The 20030-nt window shown below is 35.4% G+C and overlaps 1 protein-coding gene across 1 annotated transcript in view; it reads left to right on the top strand.

The window, feature by feature from the left end:
- Nucleotides 1–20030, top strand: part of PRDM5 (PR/SET domain 5) — a 243976-nt gene that overhangs the window by 149700 nt on the left and 74246 nt on the right. Inside the window, exons 11-12 of the mRNA XM_063108707.1 lie at nt 2477–2637; nt 11759–11852. Of these exons, the coding sequence (XP_062964777.1) occupies nt 2477–2637; nt 11759–11852 (255 nt within the window). The remainder of the gene's footprint in view (nt 1–2476; nt 2638–11758; nt 11853–20030) is intronic.

The raw sequence follows: 20030 nt of genomic DNA, 5'->3' as shown, positions 1-20030 counted from the left end.
TTTTCTATGGTCAAATTGAAGTGTATAAAATGTAAAATAATAAAGATGTTAAAGTTCTTATGAATACTGAGTAGTGATTACAAGGAAATGCAATCTGCCTTCTGTAGAAAAAGATAGTGTTATGCTTTCATGCTATGCATTCACCTTATAGTTCTACAGGAGTTGTTAGCAAAACTTTCTATTTTTCTTATGAAGAAAAACTATGCATTTAAGAGATAAAATTTGTTGCTCAGCAGCAGAAATTTCCATACTATTTCACTACCATTTTTATTAACAAAAATAACTGTTAGGAGTTGAATGGATTTTTAGATTAGGGATTTAGACAAGTGAAACTCATTCATGAATGGATGCTCATTCATACTCATTCATACTCATTCATATTAAGATTTATGTGGCTAAATTTGGCCTGATGCTCAGAGAATTTTTCTTGGAAAGATTAAATTTTATTTCTAATAGCAGCAAGGTATTTTCAACAGAAGGAATCAGATACTTTTGATTTTAGCTTATTGATTCTCATTATCTTGAGAAATAGGATTGAAGTGGCTGTGTAGACTATGCTGTACATTTTATATTTAATGTGATATTGATCAGCACATTAATCAGAGACTTTATGAAGCTGCATCGTGACATTTGGTCAGGAAGATCAACTTTGATAATTGAGTAAGTAAATGAGCTATTTAAGGTAAACTTGGACATCAATGAAGGCCAGTGAGTTAAAAGGATGGAAAAAATCAGAAATAGCTAGAGCAGAGAGGTCAAAATACTAGGTTTTGTCTCACACAGTATGAAAATTAAACCTGTTTAACTTTAAAATATGAGGGCTGTTATTAGAAACTTAAATCAGCATTCTGGCTCAAAATATAAAGAATAACTTGTCATAATTATTTTGGATATTATTGCTATTTCCTAATACACTGAAAACCAAAAGGCAGGTTGCTGGCTAGCTTCTAGGTGTTAAGATAGGGGGAAATTCTGATAAATTTGAGACAAAGAAACCTGGAATTAAAATATGAAACAAGAAAGATAGGGACTTCCTTGGTATAACTTGATTAGGTTTTTTTTTTTTTTTAGAGGGACCAACATTTGATTCACTTGATAGTTTAATGAAAATGCTTTGATAGGAGCAATCTTTTATTTTTTTTTTTAACTCTCTTTTAGTGCCTGAATAGATTTGATATTGGTAACATTAAAATTTACAATCCTACATCAGTTGATATTTTCTTATACTCTCATTGATTATATATTTCATACAAATAAAATGTTTAAATATAAAAATATATAAAGAAAAAGTTTACAAGAATAATATCCCTCAACAAAAAAGCACAAAGTCAGCAAATAAACAAAGCTCTCAATCCATACAGTTCATGCATGATTTGCATATGACTTTGTTTCAAGTATCATCAAATGTTAACAGGACTGTAAGAGACTAAATTACAGAGCCATAATTCTGTTTGAAAAGACAAAGGAAGGTAATTTTTCTTTTCTTTTTTTTTCTTTCTTCTTTTTTACTCTCTTTCCTCCCTTAAATTTGGTAAGAAGAAACAATGTTTTCACATTTCTAAATTTAGTATTAGTTACAATGGAAGGGAGTTAGAAAAGCTTAGTTGAAATTGAGATAATCTCTTTTTTAAATATAGAAATTTGGTTATTTCTATATTTTGCCTTGTCAATATGATATGTGAATCTCTGCTAATATTATTGTTCTCTGAAAAGAGAACATATAGTCAAATACTAGTCTGTCTTAGACATATAATCATGTGCTTCATGCATTTTATGACATTCTGTTATAAAAACAGTCTTCTAATTGTGCACATTCATTGCTGAAATTGCATTTATAATGGACCAATAAAAGTTAGACATATATGTTAAGAAGATCTACAAAGATAGTTGAAGTACTGGGAGATCCCTAAACATAGTTTCTGGAGTTGCTCTCCCCTCAGGCCTATTCTAGGTAATGAGAACAAGGTGAAAACCCTCACAGGTCCGTAGGGGCTTTAGGGTAGAAAACTGTAGTTGCCACTCTTCATTCTCCTGTCCCCAACCTGTCTCTCTGAGAGCCTGGTAGATTGTTCCACAGCAGTCCAAGGTCTGAGTCAGGGAGCCTCCAGTTCAGTTTCCTGAAACAGTGCCAAGGAAGGAGGGGATGTTGGGTCCTAGTGCCTCTTCTGGAATGAGAGGGCCTGCTGTGATGCCTATCTGCCTGCCCTCAGCACCACCCTCCCCAGCTCTCTACCTGTGACCCAGTTCTGCCTGTGCTGTATCCACTGCAGGCTATAGGGACAGTGGTGGGATTTGAAGGGAGTTTGGGAGGAGCTCCAAAGGCAACTCGCTTTGCTTGACAGAGGCCTGTGTCACCACAAAAAGCTAACTTTTTGGAGAAAACAATATTAAGTCTGGTATACATGAGGGGGAGTTAATAGGACCCTACTACTATTACATCTTAATGTTTGTCTTATTTGACCTTTTTGTTTCTAAGGTGAGAGGACCTTCAAGTGTCATCACTGTGTTGCTACCTTTAAACGGAAGGATACATTAAATGTTCATGTCCAGGTGGTCCATGAAAGACACAAGAAATACAGATGTGAGCTATGTAATAAGGCTTTTGTTACACCTTCAGTGCTTAGAAGTCATAAGAAAGTAAGTAGAAGCCTTCCATTAGTTTCAATGGATTATATATTTAAACAATATGGGCATATGTATTATCATGTGATAATTTTACATTAATTTTTCAACGTATTTACTCAAAATGTTATATGCATGATTTATATCATTTCTTCAGAAAATGTCCATCTTTGTCATTTGTCAGAATATACATTTTTCTTTTTTTCATGAGAGAGAATCTCAGAGTTAGATGCAAATTCCCCATAACCTTCAGCTGTACTGATGTGTGGGTTGTACAGCATACTCAATGAGTGGGAGCTTAAAAATTGTTACATATTTTTGGATGAATATAGGTTTTTTCTTTTAAAGAAGTATGAGTAGTGTCTTGTGTCTTAGTTTTTTTTTTTTAACTTGTATATAGATTTTATTTTATTTTTTATTTTATTTTTCTTCCAAATTTGATTTTATTTTGTCAATATACAATGTGGTTGATTTGGCCCTTTACTGAAACCTCCCTCCCTCCTCCCTCTCCCCCCTCCCTCCCAACAATGTCCTTTCTGTTCGCTTGTCGTGTCAACTTCAAGGAATTGTAATTGTTTTGTCTTCTCCCCCCTCCCCCCGTTTTTTTTTGTGTATTTATTTATTTATTTTTAGCTCCCACAAACAAGTGAGAACGTGATATTTCTCTTTCTGTGCTTGACTTGTTTCACTTAATATAATTCTCTCTAGGTCCACCCATGTCATTGCAAATGGCAGTATTTCATTCATTTTTATAGCACAGTAGTATTTTATTGTGTACATATACCACATTTTCCGTATCCACTCATCTGATCTGATCCACCACATTTAGGCTGGATCCAACTCTTAGCTATTGTAAAGAGTGCTGCAATGAATATAGGGGAACAGGTATACCTTCGACTTGATGATTTGCATTCCTCTGAGTATATTCCCAGCAGTGGAATAGCTGGGTCATATGGTAGATCTATCTGCAATTGTTTGAGGAACCTCCATACCATTTTCCATAGAGGCTGCATCATTTTGCAGTCCCACCAACACTGTATGAGTTCCTTTTTCTCCACAACCTTGCCAGCATTTATCATTCACAGTCTTTTGGATATTAGCCATCCTAACTGGGGAGAGATGGTATTTCAGTGTGGTTTTGATTTGCATTTCCCGAATGCTAAGTGATGTTGAGCATTTTTTCATGTGTCTGTTGGCCATTCATATATCTTCCTTTGAGAAATGCCTATTTAGCTCTATTGCCCATTTTTTAATTGGGTTGCTTGTTTTCTTCTTGTGAAGTTGTTTCAATTCCTTGTATATTATGGATATTAATCCTTTTCAGATGTATATTTTGGAAATATTTTCTCCCACTTTGTTGCTTGTCTTTTAACTCTGTTAATTGTTTCTTTTGCTGTGTAGAAGCTTTTTAGTTTGATATAATCCCATTTGTTTATTTTTCCTTTAGTTGCCTGTGCTTTTGGGGTCGTATTCATGAAGTCTGTGTCCAGTCCTACTTCCTGAAGTGTTTCTCCTATGTTTTCTTTAAGAAGTTTTATTGTTTCATGGTGTATATTTAAATCTTTAATACATTTTGAGTTGACTTTAATGTATGGTGAAAGGTATGGGTTTACTTTCATTCTCCTGCATGTGGATATCCAGTTATCCCAGCACCATTTGCTGAAGAGGCAGTCTCTTCCCCAGTGAATAGGCTTGGTACCTTTGTAAAAGACCAGATGGCTGTAGGTGTGTGGGTTGATTTCTGTGTTCTCTATTCTATTCCATTGATCAGTGTGTCTGTTTTTATGTCAGTACCATGCTGTTTTGGTTATTATACTTTTGTAGTATAGTTTAAAGTCAGGTAGTGTTATGCCTCCAGCTTTATTTTTTTGCTCAGCATTGCTTTGGCTATGCGTGGTCTTTTATTATTCTATATAAATGTCTGGATAGTTTTTTCCATTTTGGATAGAAATGTCATTGGAATTTTGATGGGGATTGCATGGAATTTGTATATCACTTTGGGTAGTATGGACATTTTCACTATGTTGATTCTTCCAATCCAAGAGCATGGGATATCTTTCCATCTTCTTGTATCCTCTCTAATTTCCCTCAGCAGTGGTTTGTAGTTCTCATTATAGAGATTTTTCACATCCTTGGTTAACTCAATTCCTAAGTATTTTATTTTCTTGGTGGCTATTGTGAATGGGCAAGCTTTCTTGATTTCCCTTTCTGCATGTTCACTATTGGAGAAAAGAAATGCTACTGATTTTTGTGTGTTGATTTTGTATCCTGCTACTTTGCTGAAATCATTTATCAATTCCAGCAGTTTTTTTGTAGAGGCTTTAGGGTGTTCGATATATAGGATCATGTCATCTGCAAACAGGGACAGTTTGACTTCATCTTTTCCAATCTGGAAGCCCTTTATTTCCTTCTCTTCTCTGATTGCTCTGTCTAGTACTTCCAACGCTATGTTGAATAGGAATGGTGAGAGTGGGCATCCTTGCCTAGTTCATGTTCTTAAAGGAAAAGCTTTCAGCTTTCCCCCATTCAGGATGATATTGGCAGGGGGTTTATTATATATGGCTTTAATTATGTTGAGATACTTTACATCTATACCTAACTTATAGAGGGTCTTTGTCAGGAATGAATGTTGAATTTTATCAAATGCTTTTACAGCATCTATAGAGATGACCATATGGTCCTTGTGTTTGATTTTATTAATATGGTGTATCACATTTATTGATTTGCATATGTTGAACCAACCTTGCATCCCTGGGATAAATCCCACTTGATCGTGGTGAATAATTTTACATATGTGTTGCTGTATTCTGTTAGCTAGTATTTTATTGAGGATTTTTGCATGTATACTCATCAAGGATATTGGCCTGTGGTTTTCTTTTTTGGTTATATCTTTACCTGGTTTTGGTATCAGGATGATGTTTGCTTCATAGAATGAGTTTCGGAGATTTGCCTCTGTTTCAGTCTTTTGGAATAGTTTGTAAAGAATTGGTGTCAATTCCCATTTGTTGGCAATAGTTGTTTATAGTAGTCTCAAATGATTCCTTGTATTTCAGATATTTCACTTTAATATCACCTTTTTCATTTCTAATTTTTGTTATTTGAATCTTCTCTCTTCTTTTTTTAGTTAGCCATGCTAATAGGTTTGTCAATTTTATTTATCTTTTCAAAAAACCAACTTTTGGATTCATTGATCTTTTGTATTGTTTTTTAGGTTTCAATTACATTAAGTTCTGCTCTGATCTTAATCATTTCTTTCCATCTCCTAACTTTGGGTTTGGATTGTTGTTGTTTCTCTAGTTCTTTAAGGTGAAGTATTAGGTCGTTTACTTGCCATCTTTCCATTCTTCTGAAGTAAGCATTTAATGAGATAAATTTCCCCCTTAGTACTGCTTTTGCAGTATCCCACAGGTTTTGGTATGATGTATCATTATTTTCGTTAGTTTCAATAAATTTTTTGATTTCCTGTTCGATTTCTTCTTGGACCCATATGTCATTAAGTAGAATGCTGTTTAATTTCCATGTGTTTGTACAGTTTCCAGAATTTCATTTGTTATTGATTTCTAATTTTAATCCATTGTGGTCTGAGAAAATACATGGGATAATTCCAATTTTTTTGAATTTGTTGAGGCTTGATTTGTTACCTAAAATGTGATCTATCCTGGAGAATGATCCATGTGCTGATGAGAAGAATGAATATTCTGAGGTTGTTGGATGGAATGTTCTGTAGATATCTGTCAAGTCCAATTGGTCTCGTATGTTGTTTAGATCTTGTGTTTCTCTGCTGATTCTTTGCCTAGATGATCTGTCCAGTATTGACAGTGGGGTGTTCAGGGCCCCTGCTATTATGGTATTAGTGTCTATTTCCTTCTTTAGGTCTAACAGAGTTTGTTTTATAAATCTGACTGCTCCAACATTGGGTGCATATATATTTATGATTGTTATGTCTTTTTGATGGATCAGTCCTTTTATCATTATGTAGTGGACCTCATTATCTCTTTTTATGATTTTTAGTTTAAAGTCTATTTTATCAGATATAAGAATAGCTACTCCAGCTCATTTTTCTTTTCTGTTTGCATGGTAAATCTTTTTCCATCCTTTCACTCTTAGTCTATGTGAGTCTTTATAGGTGAGGTGGGTCTCTTGAAGGCAGCATATAGTTGGGTACTCCTTTTTAATCCAGTCAGTCTGTGTCTTTTGATTGGGGAATTTAATCCTTTTACATTAAGAGTTGTTATTGAAAAGTGTTGATTTACTCCTAGCTTTTTACTGACTTTTGTTTGGATGTCTTGAGTGTCTTTTGCTCTTTTCTTTCTGATTTACTGTTGGTCTTCTGTATTTGTTGGTTTCTTGGGTTGTAGATAAACTTTTCTTTTTTTTTTCTCTTCATTGTTAGCATTTTTATTTTACTAGTGGGTTTTGATTTTTCTTGAGTTTTTATGGCAGTGGTAGTTATTTTTCAGGTACCAAACCCAGTACTCCTTTGAGAATTTCTTGTAAGGGTGGTCATGTGGTAGTGAACTCCCGCAGTTTTTGTTTGTCTGAGAAATATACTATTTGCCCTTCATTTCAGAAGGATAGCCTTGCGGGGTAGAGTATTCTTGGCTGGCAATCTCTGCCTTTTAGTATTTTGAATATATCATCCCATTCCTTTCTGGCTTTTAGGGTTTGCGATGAAAAGTCTGATGTTAGTCTGATTGGGGCTCTCTTATAGGTGATTTGATGCTTCTCTCTTGCAGTTTTTAAGATTCTCTCTTTGTCTTTGAGTTTTTCAGTTTGACTATAACATGTCTTGGAGAAGACCTTTTTGGGTTGAATACGTTTGAAGATCTATGAGATTCCTGAATCTGAAGATCTGTGTCTTTTCCTGTACCCAGGAACTTTTCTGCCACAATCTCCTCCCCCCCCCCCCCCTTCTGGAATACCCATGACTTGGATATTTGAGCACTTAAGGTTGTCTGACATCTCTCTCAGATTTTCTTCAATGCTTTTAATTCTTTTTTTCTTTTTTTTTTTGTCTGCCTGTGTTATTTCAAATAGCCCATCTTCAAGGTCAGAAGTTCTCTCTTCTACTTCTGCAAGCCTGCTGGTTTAAACTCTCTGTTGTGTTTTTTATTTCGTTTAATGAATTTTTCAGTTTGGCAAGCTCTGCTACATTCTTTTTCAGGGCATTGATTTCCTTGTACATTTCTTCTTTCAGGTCCTGTATACTTTTCCTTGTTTCATCATGTTGTCTAGCTGAGTTTTCTTGCATCTTATTCGGTTTCCTTAGAATTATCACTTGAAATTCCTTGTCAGATATTTCTTTTTCTTTCTTTTTTTTTTTTTTTTTTTTGTCGTTTTTTCGTGACCGGCACTCAGCCAGTGAGTGCACCGGTCAGTCCTATATAGGATCCGAACCCGCGGCGGGAGCGTCGCTGCGCTGCCAGCGCAGCACTCTACCAAGTGCGCCACGGGCTCGGCCCCCTTGTCAGATATTTCAAGGGCTTCTTGTTCTATAGGATCTAGAGCTTGAGAGTTATTACCCTTTGGTGGTGTACTTTCTTGATTTTTTCATATTTCTTGTATCTTTCCTTTGATGTTTATTCATTGTAGCAGTGGGTTTCACAGTCCGCAGGCTTGACACTATTGTCTGGCTAGGATGTTGCTGGGGTTGCCAATTTGGTATGGCTACCTCAGTGTCTGCTAAGTTGGCCACTAGTGCCTTGTGTGTGTGGTTGCCTCGGGTCTTGGGCCTCTCCAGGGAGCCAGCTCTCTGGTCAGCATGCACTAAGCCGGGCTGCTGGGTGCCGTGGTGGCACCGCAGCGTGTGCGGTCACTGCTGAGCTTCCGCCTCCCCTGCTGGACATTTCCCTGCTCCGTGAGCACTGGGCCAGGCTGCTGATCATGCGGCAGTGGCACCGCAGGGTGTGTGGTCGCTGGGGAGCTTCCCCCTCCCCTGCTGGACTTTTCCCTGCTCCACACACACTGGGCTGGGCTGCTGGGTCATGTGGTAGCTACACAGAGCGTGTGTTCTCTGCGGAGCTTCCACCTCCCCTGCTGGACGTCTCCCTGCTCCGTGCATACTGCTGAAAATTTCTGAGGCTGGGAAGTCCAAGGTCTGTCTGGTGGTGGTAACAGTGACCCAGGGGTCTTACACTGCAGGATGGTAGAAGCAGAGAGAGAGCAGAGAGAGCCAGTAGAGTCTTAGTTTTATTTTTCAAAGCTAATTCAGATGTTTTTTGGCAAGTTATTAGAATGCACCCTTCTAGGATTGGAATGGTCCTTCATCTTTGCATTGGTGTGGGGAAATTCCTGCTACAGAACAGGGACTTGATAGGTATTTGCTCACCTCAAATAAAATGATGTTCTTACTTCTGGTGATTTGGAGATCTTTTTTGTGTTATGCTAATTGGATAGCTACTTGAAACAAAGTTTGTTTTTTATTTGTTGAATTAAATGCATTTTTAAGTATGTTTTTGTAATAGCAAAATTCATATTGTAGCAAATGCAGTTCAAGGTTTTAATGTTGACTTTAGAAATGACTGTGGGGCCGGCCCCGTGGCACACTCGGGAGAGTGTGGCGCTTGGGAGCGCAGCGGCGCTCCTGCCACGGGTTCGGATCCTATATATGAATGGCTGGTGCGCTCACTGCTGAGCGCGGTGCGGATGACATCAGGCCAAGAGTTGTGCTCCCCTTACCGGTCACAAAAAGACAAAAAAAAAAAAAAAAAAAAAAAGAAAAGAAATGTCTGTGAAGTGTACTAGTCTGTCAGTTGTGTACTACTGAATGAATGTGAAGAACTGAGTCATGCCTCAGTATGACTTTTATGTGAGTACCTATCCTTAATCCAGCTGTTTCAAAGGACTGAATTTAGAACTTTTTTCTTTCCTGCATCTTTAGTGCTCAGTAATAATGATATTTAATACCTTTTTTAAAGTCTCTGAATAGAATAGTCTTTTAATTTTCTTAGGTTGAATTATATTTTTGCATGAATTTAGCAGATTTTTTGTTGTTTTTCAGTAAATGAGGGGAAAGTATAGTGAGTTTTCAAGAGAGATTTTGCTGTTTGTCTGCAGTAACAGATTGTCACAGTATATTTTGCAGTGCAATGTTCATTTCTGTCTCATACATATATCCAATATTATTCTTATAGTGAGCTGTTTCCATGCTCCTTTATCTATATTTAAGGTATTTTAGTATTATACCTTCAATGTCTTTTAAAACCAGCTAACCAAATTCTGTACCTAAGAAGATATATTTTTGAATTAAATGAAAAGAATGTTTTATTTTCATTAATATAGCCTTAATATCTTTTAGTTTGAAATGTCTATTACTGACAAGTACCTTAGCTCATGTATGTGAACAATGAAATACTTATGTAGCAGCAAAAGAAATACTATGGATTTTATGAAGATATTACAAATAAATTATTAGTTACCTGCTTGCAATAATTCAGTGTTGTAATAATAGATATGTACAATTTCTCAACAACCTTACACTAATTAGCAATGAATTGCAATATTTTGTCTCATCCCCAGGGAATGAGAAGAAGATAGGTTTGCTATATATTAAAATGTTACACCTTTTACTTTAAATTGAACCATTATGTGGACCAGGGGAGTAGAGGCTCTTACTGAGGTATAATGATGTGTATTCTTTTATATGAAAGCTGGTAGTGAAAATGGAAAGTTAAGTGCCTGCCAGATGCAGAATCAAGGAGACACCTGTTGTAGGCAGTGTCGTTGGCTAGCACAGCAGTTGAATAGACTGTGTTTCTCAGACTTGAGTATAATATAAATGCTTTCAAGGGAAAAATATTCTGAATGACACGGATGTTGACTAAGGTATTTAGTTTATAGCTCTTTTAAAAATTACAGATAGAATAGTACATATCCAAATACACATTATAACACAAATATGCAACTTTGCAAATTAAATACCAAAAAGGCTCTGAAACCAATTATATATTAAAGTTAACAATTTAATATGGAAGATGAATATATTTTGCCATGTTGGTGATTCTTTGAGGTTGTCAGGTGATGAAGTAATTGCCCCACTTCTTTTTCTCTGTCCCAGTCAGGTTTTCCCTTCTGAGAAAGTATCATTTTTTAAAAACCTTTCCTATTTTTTTCATTAGTCCATGGCAATTCGAATAATAATACTTGCCATCTATTTGCATAAGATTAAATGCAAACACAGGCCCTGGGAGCTCTAATTTGTGATGGTAACCCAGATGATTCACTTTGTGCTTTTATTAATTTTTAGGTTATTAAAAAATTTAAAAGCATCTCATAAAGAATGTGCAGATACCTAAAGGAATTGCATCCTCCTCCCTTTTTTACCCTTCTCTTAATTTGGAGAAACACAGGGGCTTAAAAAATAGTTCGGACTCATTTATTGGAACAATCTGTTTTGATGTTGGTAGAAAAACTGGTCTCCTGATGAGATAGATTGCAGGCCTGTTTAAAATGCTCCATCTAACACCTCTTTTTGGAGGGGTCACTCTTTTTTCTTTAAACCCTTCAACATTTATTGAAACCCTCTTGTGATGATGCTCATTCACCTTTCCTTGTGTGATTGTTGTATGCCTAGATTGAAGATTTGTTGAGGCCAGAAACACTCTCTCAAATTGACTGCTCAATTAATACCTGCTGATTTAAAAGGTCAAATTAGATTTATATTCCTTTTTGCTTTGCAGTAAAATCAGTCCAGACAAGTATAATGCAAGTAACAGATGACTTTATTGAGATTAATTCTGTTCTCAAGAGTTAAATACACACAGAGAATGTGAAAAATGCTTCTAAGGAAGTATTTGGCAGCAGTCAAGGGCAGCTGTAGCCCCATTTTGATTATGTGGTTTTGCTAGCATCTACTGGTTTTGTATAACTTAATCATTTTTAGATTGGGGCTCCATAAAGGCTTAAAAAGTAAACTGCAGAATTATTTTGAAATTAACACTAATGTACGATTCGAAGGGTTTTTTTCGAACCAGTGGGAATATCCATGAGAAATTGTTTAAAATCTCTTTGTGATATTAAATCATTTTAATGAAACATAATCCTGGAAAATAAGGACTTACTATTGTCAGAGACACTTAATCATCTTTACCTAATTCTTTATGTTTATCCTCAACCCTTTTTATTCTTTTCCATTTAGACACATACAGGAGAAAAGGAGAAGGTCTGCCCATATTGTGGTCAGAAATTTGCCAGCAGTGGGACACTGAGAGTTCATATCCGGAGCCACACAGGTATGGAGAATATAACTGGTGATGAAAACAACTTAGAGAAATCTCATTCTTCCAAGACAAGGAATATGGTAATATTATAAAATATCTCCCAGGTTAAGAATTAATCTTGGCTGTTTTTTCTCCCTTAAAGTATTTGAAGATCTTGTTCCTTACTCTAAAAGAATTTTGAATATGCATGTTTTCCCAAACTAAGTAAAATAACTAAAGAGAAATTATTTTTTTAATGATTGGTAGAGATATAAGTGTGATTTACCTTACGTACAATTCTAGTGGATGGAATAGGGAATGACAGTTTCACTTTTTGTAGAAGTCTAAGGGCCTCCTTTTACAATCCCTCCTATAACTCATATCAAATGTGGCCTTTTTAAGTTTAAAAAGTCCTTGGAATGTTGCTTGAATGCTGTAGGATTTTATTGGGTACGAGGGTACTACAACCGTAGTATCTGTTATGCCATGGATTGCTTCTTAAAGGGTCCCCTTTTTTTCTTACTACTTCCTGTGCAGTTTCTCCAGTGAAAGAGAGCTGTGCCGTATGGAAGGGTGAATGAACAACTAAATTGAAAGGACCTTGTCTGGATTTTATCTATCATGTAGATAAATACTTGAAAAGACCTGAAAGAATCCTCTAATTTTGATAGCCAGATGATTTTACGTTAGTCTAAATTCGTTTTTAGTAGTTGCACTATATTTTTATGGTAAACTATGTAATCGGATTATATAGCCGAAGCTTTCTATTAGAAGGCTATGGTATTTAGCTTTCTTTACCATTGTATCCCCAGCACTTAGTGCAGTGGCTAGCATAGTGTAACTGTGTTGTGAATGGAGAGATGTTAAAGTAGGCCAAGGAATCAATACTGTGACACACATAGGTGGAGGAAGGGGCAACAGTGGGGCATAATTTCCTATTTTGGGAATTTTCTGGCTAAAGCTAAAAGACATACGGTCAACTTAGTATTTGTTGCCTTTGAATAGCCACTTAAATTCTTTTTAATAAAACACATAACCAAGAACAGATCAAGCATTATATGTGATGGCTATGAATAATGGGTACGCTAAAGGAAAGGGAGGTCTTCTTGCTTAGAAGTCATTTAGAGAAAGCGAGGCTTTCAGGAAAAGTCCAATATTACATTGCAGAAGCAGAAAGCACAAAAAGAAAAGTAGAGAGAAACAAAAGGAAAAGAGCAGGAAACAGCCATGTTGAGGGCAGGTCTACCTAAAATAGTGCCAGTGACTGCTAGCACTTTGTGCTTACTGCAGAAGAAGCAAGCAATGGATGATGAAAGAACAGAGAGAGTTCTCAAGTCTGGGGCCGGCCCCTGCAGTCTAGTGGCATAGTCTTTGATGTCATTCAGCATCCCTCTCTTATGGGAATTTGGGGCTTTGTGGAGTTGGGGTGGGGTAAGGGCAAGAGTGAGATCAATAGCTTTACATTCTGTAACAGTAATTCTCGGAAAATGTCTTTGTACCACACTGAAAATATAATATACAGTTTGCCTAGCAGATTTCATGTCTGTATGTGTGGGCTCGTGCATATAATTTGCATATGGGAGGAGGGCAAGTAGAGAATAGGGACAGTATATTGTATCTGCATATCAGAGTAATAAGTTATAATAATGCCCTGAGACCTCAATGATGTAATTGAATTATGTTCAGCATAGTGTGTTTTTAAAAGGCAGAGATTTATATTGTTCAGAATGCATTAAAACATAGGTTGCAGCATAGAAAAGATGAGCTCAGTCAAGTAGAACACTTGATTATTCAAAATAATTCCATCCTTGAGAATCCTGGGTGCCTACATTTTATTTTACTCATAGGAAGGATGGGCAGTGGAGAAGCATAAAGCACTTAAACTAGTAATTGCTCCTGAAATTTTAATTATTATTATCCTCTACAAAGTTACAATAATAAGAGGATTATTTTTTTGAGCTACAAGAATTCTCTCGATAAAAATATTAAACAAGTGCCGTGTTTTTGTTATTGTCTTGTATTATATTTTATATTACATATAATCTAAAGAATATTATAAAATCCAAATAATTTTATATATTATTTGGTTATTTATTATATGCATGAATCTGTGCCAAATGTTGTACAGATTATGATCGATTAAATGTGGCCAGATTAGAAATGTAATCAAGAGAACTGGCTAAGTTCAGACAGCAGTGCTGAGGTACAGTGAACTAACTCATATGAGTACATTTTGATGGATGGATCAATGTATCTATCTGTCTGTCTATCTATCTATCTATCTATCTATCTATCTATCTATACATAGAGAGGGGTGGTATATGTGTTTGTGCATGTCCACACAAACAGTTGCATAACTCTAATTGTTTATTTAGTTATTTACTTATAACTAGATTTTCCTGTTTTAAATCAGACTCATTTCATGTTTCACATTTTACAGTTCTTCTTTGGGTTATTTTGATGTCAAGCCTATGCCCTCAATGACACCTGCCTGGCAGCGTGGCTGGGGTTGTGTTGGAAGTGGTGGATGCCAAACAGTGCCAGTGACTGCAGAGACCTGGCAGGGCGGCTGGCACATGGGCCTCCACAACAGTCCTCGCACACATTTCTTTTCCTGCATGGACAAATGGTGCTTTTGCTTCTCTTTTGTTTGCTTTGCATCCCCCAAATGACATGCATTGATTAATCCTCCCAAAGCTACAACCTGGCTCAGTGATCACATGAGCTTATGCAGTTATTTCACTGCTGTGATAGCAGAGCTGTTCTTAAAATGAGTTCTGTAAATTCATTTTTTTCTCCCTTTATTATTTTTCCTTATGAATTCATATGATTTTATTCAGCTCCTTCCCAACAGTAGGTTTAGCAGTTTGTGGTTGTACAATAGCATGGCACAGGTAAGAGTCATGACCTATTCTTGGGAAGTATTTAGTTATATATTATTTAGGGAGGACACAGTGAAGTGGCAAGGACTGTGAGTATAGATGGGGTGGGGGTGCTCAGGAGAGTACAGCAGATGCAGCCTCTGTAGAACAGGGCTACCTGGATCAGCAGTGCTCACACTGTGGCCTCATCACTCCATACCACTCTTAAAAATAATGGAGGACCCCGGAAAGCTTTTGTTTATATGGGTTACAACTATAGCTGTTTGACATTCTTAAAAATTAAAGCTGTTTACCATATTCAGATAAAATATTCATGTTAACTTGTTTAAAATAATAATAAACTGGTTACATGTTAACATAACATATTTTTATAGAAAATAACTGCATTTTCCAAACCAGAAATCATTTAGTGAGAAGGGAGACACTGTTTTACATTTCTGAAAATCTTTAATGTCTGGTTTAAGAGAAGACAGCTGGATTCTCATATCTGTTTTTTCATTCATCCTACTGCAATATGTTCTTTTGGTTGCAGAATTCGAAGAAAATCTGGCCTCCAACAGATATGTAGTTAAAAGGGGAGAGTATTTTAATAGTATTCATCAAATAATTTTGGATGTTATTTGTTACTATACTTAATCTCAAAAAGTGATAGTTTTTTTCAAAGGCTTGCTGTTGTGTGGAACCTAAAATTATCTCATTTAACTTTTCCTACTCTCTTGTATTAAAATCAACTGGACTTTGTTGCTCTTTGAGTGATCTTTAGCCAAGCATGATTCTGTAACATGATGCATAAGTAATTTGGAAAATATTGGCTCACTGATTTATGCCGGTCTTCCACATTTTTTTACTATCATCACTGATCTCACTAGATAGTCTATTCAGAAGTTTTCAGGCACATGGTAGTAGATACAGGTCTTCCAAAATTCTTAATTTTGCTTGACTGCTGTAATTCTTGTACTTGGTAATAAATACTATCATTTCTTTCTTTTTTTAAATGACAGGCTCACTTCTTTTATTTAAAAAAAAAAAAAGTTCACCAAATACCCAATTTTTAATAATTATAGTTTATCAATCATTTTGTTTTATGTAAAAATGGTGTTTCATGAAAAAAGCGTCCAGTTCAGCTCACAACTCTGTCACACAAGTGCCTTTCCTTGAGACAACTTTCATACATTAGTATGCATTACAAGTGCTTTCAGCTTAATTCCCATTTTATCACAAAGAATATTAAACAGATAGTACTCGAGGTTTATGATTTAATAAAATCAATAATTTTTACTTCATCAAGGATGTTCTCAAGTGAAGCTGGTATTTGTTTCTACTGTGAATGTGTGGCTGTGAAGAATACAGTGCCTGGCATTACAATTTGAGGCCACTGCCTTGATACATACCAAGACACCAGCAGTTTTACCCACCGTTACTTTTGTACCATTAGTGTTAATGTCAACATGGTGGAAAAGGCAAATGATGTAATGATGGTATTATGAAGGTAGTTTTGACCCTGTAGACCTTGCAAAAGAGCTTGGGGATCCCCAGTAGCACACAGGCCATATTTTGGGAACTGATGCCCTGGATGGAAGCTCTAACTGATGATAAATACCTAAGAAAAGGCAATTGTGTGTGTGTGGGGGGGTGGCAAGTGAGGTGGAAGAAGAAGAGAATGTGTTGATTTATGCAAATAAGGACCCAGCTAACAGGCCATTCCATTTAACTGGGGCCCTTTCATTGCTTCCAGCTGTTGCTCTAGCTTCCTTGGTAATAAATTCTCATGGTTTTGTCATTGCTGCTGATGAAACATGTTTATATCTACCGTCATTGCTTTTGCTGGAATCTGGATTTTAAAAAGCAAGCTAATGAGTAGGAAATTTGCCAACTCTTACTCTTCCTTTTGTATATGTGCTGCCGAAGCGAGCACATTACTCTTCCTTTTGTATAGGCACTGTTTGCTGTGATCTGATAATATTGTCTATTGTTGTGAATAGAAAAACGTTAAGGCTTTCCATATTTGGCCATCTCTATAGGTATACTACAGAACTTAACTCCAAAACCTCCCTACAAACAGCCAAAGATAGAACTTTACTAAAAGATTATCCTATCAGTAAGATATTTACTAATATTTGAAATCATTTAGTCAGGGTTTAGAGGACTCTGAGTAATAATGAGATTAAATAACTTTCCCCATCTAGAGAGTTGCCCTGCTCAGCAGAAACAGGTTTCAGGTGTGTTACCTACTCTATCTGCCACGACTGGGATTCAGCCTTGCATGATGGAAAGAGCAGGGGCTTTGGAGTCAACTGACTAGAGTTCAAATCCTGCCCCCCAACACTTATTGGTTGTGTATTTTTGAGTAAATTACTTAACCTCTCTAAGCCCCATTTTGCCTCTTAGTTTCTTTGTAAAGAATAAATGAAATCATGTCTGTAAAATGCTTAGTGCTGGTTCATAATTGATCAGTTAATTGTTGTAAGTATAATCTGTAAAATTAATCTGTAATATTGCCACTTGTTAAGACTGGCAACATCAAATGAATTGTGTTCATTAACAATGAGTGGCAAGGCTTTACTGAATGATGTAATGTCTGTCTAAAAATTTATTTATTTTTTATTTTAACATTTACTTGTACATATTTGTGGGGCATACTGTGTTGTTTCAATACGTGGGATATACTGCAAAATGATTCATTTAGGGTAGATAGCATAGTTTTGAATGATATAATTTCTTATATTATTTTCTTTTTCTTAGGTTTTCTTTCTTACAGAACATACTGAGAATTTTCATGTTCAGTATCTTTTCATTTTCTTTCTTTGAACTTTATCAAGATCTTAAATTGTCAAACATGCTGAAATTTTCATAACTTAGTTCTGTAAACATAATCTTGGTTGACTGTGGATAAGGAATTAATTTAATATCATGGTGTTTAGCATAATAATAATCATGAAATTTTCTTACTGTATTAACTTTAGAAAAATGCATTTTTGATTTTGGCTATGTTCTTTATTAACTAAGGCTTCTTTTTAATAAGTGTTTAAAGGAGAACTCAGTTGAAAAAATCATTTTTGGTGGTATTTTGAATTCTGAACTATGTGCCCCCACTAATTTCTATCTTGAAATAAAATTATAGTGACCTCCAAAATAACCTTTCACAAATTTACTTTGCCTTGTCAAAATTTGTAAATTTCTACTGCCTTCTTTGTTAGGTGTAAGTCTAAAGTATGCTTGATTTCTAAGTCCAAAAAGAGTTTATAGGCAATAAAATTGATTTTATATAAAACAATATTGTCCTTTTAAAAATTTATTAAAACATAATTGATTATATATATTTGTGGGGTACATAGTTGATTATTAGTATTTGTGTACGATATGTGATGATTAAATCAGGATAGTTAGCATATTCATCATTATAAAACATACTCATTCTTTGTGTCCATTAATCAATTTTTCCCTAAGCCCCTTCCCTTTTTCCCTGCTCTAGTAACCACAGTTCTGTTCTCTGCTTTTGAAAGTTCAACATATTACTGTGTTTGTTCTTTCTTTTTTTCTTAGCCCCCACTTATGAGCGAGGAAATGTGTTTCTCTTTCCGTGACTGGCTTATAATAGAACTGTTTATAATAGCAAAAAATTGGAAACAGAGCCTATGTACCCAACATTGAGGAGACTGGTTAAATAAATTATGACATATCCATAAACTGGAATATTATGTTGACAATAAAATGATAGTATACATGTAATTGATGAACCTGGAAAGAAATGAGAAAGATAAGTTACTAAAACAGAATGCTATATTTTTGTAAGAATAAAACACTTGTATATTAAAGTCTGAAAGGTTACATACTAAAATATTAACTATGATTATTTATATGTGTTGTAAATATGGATAGTTTTAATTTCCTTCATGATTTTCTATTTTCTAATTTTTCTATAATAATAATTTTCTTGTTTAATAAAAAATATTTGAAGTGCCTTAACCTTATGGTTATGCAGGTAACTGTTATTATTGGAAGATTCATGCTAAAATATTTAGGTGTGAAATGTCTCTGCATCTCATTCTCAAATGCACAAGGAAAAAGACATGCATATAAAAATATATGTTGAAAAAAAGAAATGAGAATGAGAAAGCAGATATGGTGCAATGTTAACAAATATTTAACCTAAGTGAGGATATGTGGTATTCATGGTACTGTTATTTCAGTATTTCCTCATGTTTGAAATTTTCATAATTAAAAATAAGTGGGGGTGTTTTATTCTAGTGAGAACTGAGCGGATGCAGATGCCACCTCAGTGCAGCTGAGAACTATTTCCTGAACATCCAGCTTCTAGCTTGGGAATTGTTTATATCTCCCTCAGAGCCTGGTTCTTTCAACAGGAAGACATATTTTTTAAATATAAACAGTCTTTTTGTTATTTTGTCTTTGTTTTTGTTTTTTGTTGCATTATAGTTGTACTGCTCAGAGAGAGCTCAGATTCTTCTAAAGAGGCTGAATGCCATTACTTCATGTTTAATCCTTCTTAAGGATGCCAGGTTCATCTCCTTGGTAAAGGAATTCCATGAAATTTGCTGTTCTTATGGATTTTTCCCACATCTTTGGAATACTTTGGAAAGTATATGTATTCTTTATAAAAGAAGTTGTAAAGAATTGATAAGGCTCACACAGGCATGCTGTTAACCTTTCAGTGGCTTCCCCTTGCCTTGTGCAAAATGACTATCTGCTGCCTTTCTCAGGAGACTCATCAACTACCAATCCCTGTCATCGTTTGCATTCCAGGCTCACTTACTGGACCTCTGTTGCTCTCCTCCAGTCTCCAATTAAGTGTTACTTTCTCCAGGATGTGTTACCTGACCTAGCCCCTACCCCTGCCACATTAGGCCAGCATTCTCCTTAGGTATTTGCATATTCATTTACTCCTGAGTCATCTTTATAGTGGACAGTAACATACAGAGAAAATGATGATTAAATTTAGCTTTACCAGATTCCTTTATTTTTATTTCTAGCAAATGATTATTAATTAATAGTTGGACCTTTGAATATACTGCAATGTAATGAGATTTTTATGGAGTTAATAGTTTTTTAATCTTTTTCCCAATATGTTGAAGAAATTAATTTCATTTTGTCTTTATATTATTCAAACTGTCCATCGATACTTTAGGAAATCACTTTTTTTTATAAGCGCAAATAACACTCAGTTTTGTGAAGAGGAATTATCACTTCCTAACAGTTTGCTAGCTAGTATCTTTCAGCATTTCCGATCTTACATATCAATAGTATTGTTTTGTGTAGCATAAAGGAACTTTCTTTCATACACATTAATTCTCTTAGAACCAGTATTTTT

Source organism: Cynocephalus volans, chromosome 9, assembly GCF_027409185.1.
Source record: "Cynocephalus volans isolate mCynVol1 chromosome 9, mCynVol1.pri, whole genome shotgun sequence".
NCBI classification, from domain to species: Eukaryota; Metazoa; Chordata; class Mammalia; order Dermoptera; family Cynocephalidae; genus Cynocephalus; species Cynocephalus volans.
Note: the sequence above shows the minus strand (reverse complement) of the source record. Positions and strands in the feature narration are given on the sequence as shown.